This window comes from Loxodonta africana, chromosome 3 (genome assembly GCF_030014295.1).
Source record: "Loxodonta africana isolate mLoxAfr1 chromosome 3, mLoxAfr1.hap2, whole genome shotgun sequence".
Classification (NCBI taxonomy): domain Eukaryota; kingdom Metazoa; phylum Chordata; class Mammalia; order Proboscidea; family Elephantidae; genus Loxodonta; species Loxodonta africana.
This window is the reverse complement of record NC_087344.1, coordinates 133,909,604-133,916,042: the sequence shown is the minus strand read 5'-3', so window position 1 is coordinate 133,916,042 and position 6,439 is coordinate 133,909,604. Positions and strand designations below refer to the sequence as shown.

Below are 6,439 nucleotides of genomic sequence, written 5' to 3'. Positions count from 1 at the left end.
CTCCCTCTTTTCCTCAAAGCTAAGCTGCTCTACCATGAAAACTTCCCACCAGATTGGGGCAGAGCACCCCCAAGCCCTTTCCTGGTTACACTTGGCACACCTGAAACGCGCTGGAGTTTTGAAAACTTTTCCAAATATTATTGTTGTTGTTAGGTGCTGCGAGTCGATTCCGACTCATAGCAACCCTACGTACAACCAAACGAAATGCTGCCTGGTCCTGCGCCATCTGCACAATCATTGCTATGTTTGAGCCTATTGTTGCAGCCACTGTGTCAATCCATCTCATTGAGGGTCTTCCTCTTTTTCACTGACCCTCTACTTTACCAAGCATGATGTCCTTCTCCAGGGACTGGTCCCTCCTGATAGCATGTCCAAACTATTTAAGACAAGGTCTCACCATCTTCGCTTCTAAGAAGCATTTTGGTTGTTCTTTTTCCAAGACAGATTTATTTGTTCTTCTGGCAGCTCATGGTATATTCAATATTCTTCACCAGCATCATAATTCAAGGGCATCAACTCTTACTGACTGTCCAGCTCTCGAATTCATATGAAGCAATTGAAAAAAACCACGGCCTGGATGAGGAGCACCTTAGTCCTCAATGTGACATCTTTGTTTTCTAACACCTTAAAGAGATTTTTTTTGCTGCAGATTTGCCCAATGTGATACATTGTTTATTTCCTGACTGCTGCTTCCATGGGTGTTGATTGTGGATCCAAGTAAAACAAAGTCCTTAGCAACTTCAATCTTTTCTCCATTTATCATGATGTTGCTTATTGGTCCAGTTAGGATTTTTGTTTTCTTTATGTTGAGGTGTAATCCATACTGAAAGCTGTAGTCTTTGATCTTCATCATTCAGTGCTTCAAGTCCCCTTCCATTTCAGCAAAGACGGTTGTGTCATTTGCATATCGCAGGTAGTCTTCCTCCAATCCTGATGCTGCATTCTTCTTCAAATATTAAGACAGAAAAAATATTACCAACATTTTACTATTTCCAAATATTAAGGGAGAAAAAAACTTACAAGAGTACAGTGAAGTTTTTAAATTACAGAATTCTAGAATGGAAGATTGGAAAAGACAGACAGAAGGAAAACAGGCTCTCCTATCCCCATATAGATTTCAGTTCCTGAACTCCTTCCCCTCCCATTCCTTCTTCTTTCTAAGGAATACAGTCTCTCCCACCTTCTTAAGAAAACAATGTGCACTCAGTGGCATTTAAGTCCCATCACCACATGAACAAAGCAGCCACTATATTCTAAGTCCTCATCACCACTGAAACGCTGGAGCACCCCCTCTTGTCCCGTCCCCTCAGGGTCAAGGGTGGTTTGTTCTCGGCAAAGTGGGGGTGGTATTATTGTTGTTATTATTACTATTCAGACATTAGTTTGGCTAATGAATAAATGTAGGGACCTTCTGCCATATCTAGATGTTCTGCCAAGTTCTCTACACTTCAGGTATCAGTCAAATTTGCAAAAGGCATGAAAAAAGTCAGGGCAGGGCCCTCATATTCCTGTCTCACATGCGGCAGAGTGCTCTCACATGCTTTTGTTTAATCTCCTGCCTCCTCTAAAAGGGTATGCAAGGCAGATATTATTACCCTTTGCATGGATGGGCTAGGGGATGTGATTAACAAGACAGAGCATGCTGGCTGACGACAGAGCCTGTGCTGGCTTACCTAAGTGATTTTCTCTCATTACTCCAGGTCTCTAAGTCAGAAATAATCATCCCTGGGGGCAAGTTAGCATAGTACTCCAACTACAGTAACCGACTCTCCGGAAGAGGGTTAAGCCTTTGTGGGATACAGGTTTGCTTGGTCTCCGCCTCGACGCCGGAGTTTTCTTCGTGTTTTAACTTAGTCAGGTTGAGGGTAGCTCTGGTGTAGCCTGTTTGCAGGGTTCCTTTGAGAGTTTCTCTAGGTAGTTTCGTTGACTTACCCAACAACGCGGCAAATATCGGAAAAAATAAATAAATAAGAAAACGCAAAGCACGTGTCACTCGGGATCTCAATTTTCTTGGCCTATCTCCCGACCCGTAGCCGCGCCCTAGTACGACTGCGTGAGCGATTTGCCTATAAAAGCCCGTCTCCAAGCGTTGTGTCGCCAGTCTCTTCCTGTTCTTAGTGCTGCTGTTGTTCCTTGTTTCGGAAGCCGCAGTGGCTGTGAAGATGGCGTCTACCAGCCGGTTAGTATGTCAGACGGTGCCCGGCTAGCTGAGGGGCGGGGGTCTCTAGACGGCCAATGAAGCAGCCGCGTAGGGCGAAGCGAGCGGCCGGAGATACTGGGAAGGTGCAACGGGACTGGCTGGCCGGCCCGGACAGTGACGCTTCCAGACAGCAGGACTGTCAGGATGTCGCAGGGGGTACCTAATCGTCGGCGTTATAGCCCCAGCGTCCTATGTCTTCCCAAGAGTTTCCTTTGTGGGGTCTTCTCGCCCGAGCACCACCGTCTTTGGTCCCCTGTGTCCCCAGCTCTTGGCCTAGCCTGTTGCCCATATTTCAACCGTTCTTTTTCATGTCAGTGTTTTCTACGCATATTTTTCCACCTACGGCTCAGCCAGCCTGAGGGGCCGCGAGTCCTCCTTTCCAAAGAGCGGGAAAGGGTTAGTTCCCGGTCCCTGTCGATCTGATAGCTGAAGAGTTGAAAAAGTCAACGTTGGGTAAGCCGGATGGAAACTGGTTATCATCTCAGCTACTCCACGAAGTGGAAGCTAGGGCATTTCTGAAAAGTTGATTAGTTCCCTTTTAAAAGATCTTTTTACAAATGTCTCTGCGGAGTACTGAAGAAAATTTTATTCTGTCTGCAGAAAATTACTTACATATGCTGAGATGTCACTAGATAACATTATTTTTTAAGTGCACCCATATCTACAGGAAATGTATGCAGTGCCCTTAGACACAGCCTTTAATCTAGTGACCTAAAAAATGCATGCAGACCCTAATTATATCTCTTATTACCCCATGAGGTAGATATTAGTATTTTCATAAACTGAGTCATGCCAGTGTTGACCTTTCCAAAGTTAGAACAGAGTGTAGAAACTTAAGCTACCTGGTTCCTATTATCACACAGTTGGCCTCTGGTTAACTCAAAATGTATTGAAAGTTTCAAATTAATTTCTGCAGCACTTCCAGAAGGCAATTCTGTTATTTGTGTATGTGTATGGAATTGGGTTCCCAATGAAAGTCCTTGATCAAACATCATAAGCTGGAGAAATCCAGGCCCTTTCTAGTGTCTGCCAGGACTTACCATTTTATGTTACTGTATTAAAAAAAAAAAAAAAAAGCGAGGAGAGCTGCTTTAGCTAATGGCCTGTTTAGGTGTTTGGCAACAGTCCTTAAGGCCAATGACACCCTTGTTTACTGATTCTAATTCTGTGATTGAATGCTCAATCATTCTATCTGTGTGTGGTTTTGTCAGCCCAGAAAACACTTCCTTTCTGCTATGTAAATGGAAACTTTAACTTCCCCAAATCACCAAAATACAATTTATAGTCTTTCATGGCATTAGACCATGGAAGTAAATGTGATTCTATTTGGGCACAATTTTGCATTTAGTATACTATAGCAGGAAATTTTATTCGTAAAAAATGTTTCCGTAGTTAAATGCAGCGCTTCTAACCAATTTGGCATGTTTGGCCCCCTGCTGAGAGTTTGCCTCTCCACCCCAGATATACTGAGTCAGAATCCACATTTAACAAGATCCCCAGGTGATTCTTACTGATCTTGTTAAAATGTAGATTCTGATTCAGTATATCTGGGGTGGAAAGGCTATTTTTCAACAGGGGTCAAACCAGAGCAGACATTCAAAGCCCTAGTTAAATAATACAGATCATTAGTAAAGTCACAATACTTTACCCAAGTAGTACATTTGCCTTTGTGCACCTTTATTTTCTTCATTTGTTTTAAAAAAAAAATCAATAAACTTTTTTTTAAGACATAGCCAACTCTTAAATTTTATGTGTCCTTGCTCTATTCCAGCTCTTGATTTTTTTTTTCTACAAGTAAGAACAAATAGTAAATGTTAGTGTTTCTACTTTTAGCATTTTTTTTTTCCCTTGGAGAAGATGCACAGTTATTGGGCAATGGAACTGCTTGGTGTTCTCACCGAGAAGAGTACAAATGTTCTGGGTTCGAATCTAAGCTTCACCACTTACTAGTTCTGTGACCTCAGGCAAGTTATTCTGAACATGACCTTTAAAATAGAGATGATCCCTATCATGCGGGGTTGTTGTGAAGATTAATAATAACGTATATATAGCATGGAAGCCCTGTTGGCATAGTGGTTAAGAGCTGTGTCTGCTAATCAAAAGGTCGGCATTTCGAATCCACCAGGCACTCCTTGGAAACTCAATGGGGCAGTTCTACTCTGTCCTATAGAGTCGCTATGAGTCGAAATTGACTTGACAGCAATGGGTATATATAGAACAAGACACATAGTAGACACCCGGTAAAGCACGTGACATAGAGTATCTCAATTTATCTTGCCTTGCTGGTGGCTATAAAATGAGGTTTGGGACTATTTGACGTATTAGATAGTCTGAATTGTTTGAATGGTAGTAATGATTGTTTTCTCCATTTCTTCCCTATTATTTATCTGGCTTCTCCCACCATCCCACGTCTTACGTGGTTCCTCTTTTATATTACTCTGAAGAGCAATTTGGTTAGAAGTTGACTACTTTAGCATGATTCTGTTTTTATTTTTGGATAGATAAAACATACAAATAGTGCAAAATAAAAAGTACATAAGAGTATATAGTGGAACACCGTATCCCTCCTTCCCCGGCTCCCAGCCATCTACTCCGCCCCCAAAGCAGCCATTGTTAAACTAGTTTCTTGGTGTTGTCTTAGAGAGTTTATGCTTTAACAAACATGTGTATGTGTTCCTACCTTCCATGCCCCCAAGAAGGGGCCTAATGTAAACACAAATTTTAAGTGCACAGCTCAGTTGTTACACAGTGAGTGCACGTACATAGCTACCACCCAAGTCAAGAAATCAGGCACCACTAGCATTCCAGAAGCCTCCCTTGTGTCCTCAATCATTTCCCCTGCCCAAAGAGTACCAGCCCTGACTTCTGACGCCTGCTTTAAAGTTTACATAAATGGGATAATCCAATATATATTCTGTGTCTAGTTTTTTGGTCAGCATGTTACTGTTCATTCATTTTTCATTGTCGTATAGAGTACTTCCCTTACTCTTTTCACTTAGCGTATCTTTTGAGAGGTTTCCATATCATTATATATAGAGATAACACGTAAAAATACTATAGGATATTCTATCTAAAAGCATGAAAATCTGTTATCAGTCCTTTCGTTTGTATGCTGTGTTCTACATTGCTACCGTTTTATTCATTTGTAATACTTATTACTCTGCTAACATTTTCCTTTGTTTCTATATAGTTTTTATAATTTATGCTTGTTCAATATTTTACTTATGTCATAATTTCTTAAAATATTTTCCTTATGATAATTTATGGTATAAGCATGGGTATAAATCAGTCCCTTATTTTCTCAATGAGAAGACCCAAGATTTGTTTTGGTTAACACAAATATATACATTTTGAGGAATATGAATTATTTTCCAGTGGGCATCATTTTTGAAGTTATTTGAGAGTTAATATTTTGAATTGTATATGTTAGCACAGGAAAGTTTATCCAAAGCCACAAATACCTATTTACATATATCGTTGTCATTAAGTACCATTGATTCGGTTCTGATGTTGAGGTGTAATCCATACTGTATGCTGTAGTATTTGATCTTTGTCAGTAAGTGCTTCAAGTCCTCCTTCACTTTCAGCAAGCAAGGTTGTGTCATCTGCATACCAAAGGTTGTTAATGAGCCTTCCTCCAATCCTGAGGCCCCATTCTTCTTCATATAGTCCAGCTTCTGGGATTATTTGCTCAGTCCTAATGCACACCTTTTCTGATTTTAAACCACGCAATATCACTTTGTTCTGTTCGAACAAATGCCTCTTGGTCTAGGTACAAGTTCCTTATGAATACAATTTAAGCGGTCTGGAATTCCCATCTTTCACAATGTTATCCATAATTTGTTATGATCCACACAGTGGAATGCCTTTGTGTAGCCAATAAAACACAGGTAAACATCTCTCTGGTGTTCTAAGGTAACTACAAAAAACCAAACCCATTGCCATTACGTTGTTCCCGACTAATAGAACTGTCCCATAGAGTTTCCAAGGAGTACCTGGAGGACTTGAACTGCTGACCTTTATGTTTAGCAGCCATAGCACTTATCCACTATGCCACCAGGTTTCCCTAAGGTAACTAGGAAGTAGAAAAATATAGACTTGAGATTTATTCTCCAACCAGTGAAATGAATGGCAAAGGACTCAAACTGCGTGGTTATATGTAAATGCCATAACTTATTGTAGTCATTATTATATTAATCAAGATTTTAAAAAAATCTTAGTAGGTTACATGTTAAGAGA

General features: G+C 40.7%; 1 protein-coding gene across 1 annotated transcript in view; it reads left to right on the top strand.

Moving 5' to 3' along the window:
- Positions 1 to 2,062: 2,062 nt before the first annotated feature.
- GTF2B (general transcription factor IIB) overlaps positions 2,063 to 6,439 on the top strand; it is a 31,608-nt gene continuing 27,231 nt past the window's right edge. The window contains exon 1 of the mRNA XM_003411199.4: positions 2,063 to 2,179. Within this exon, the coding sequence (XP_003411247.1) occupies positions 2,163 to 2,179 (17 nt within the window). The 5' untranslated portion in view covers positions 2,063 to 2,162. The remainder of the gene's footprint in view (positions 2,180 to 6,439) is intronic.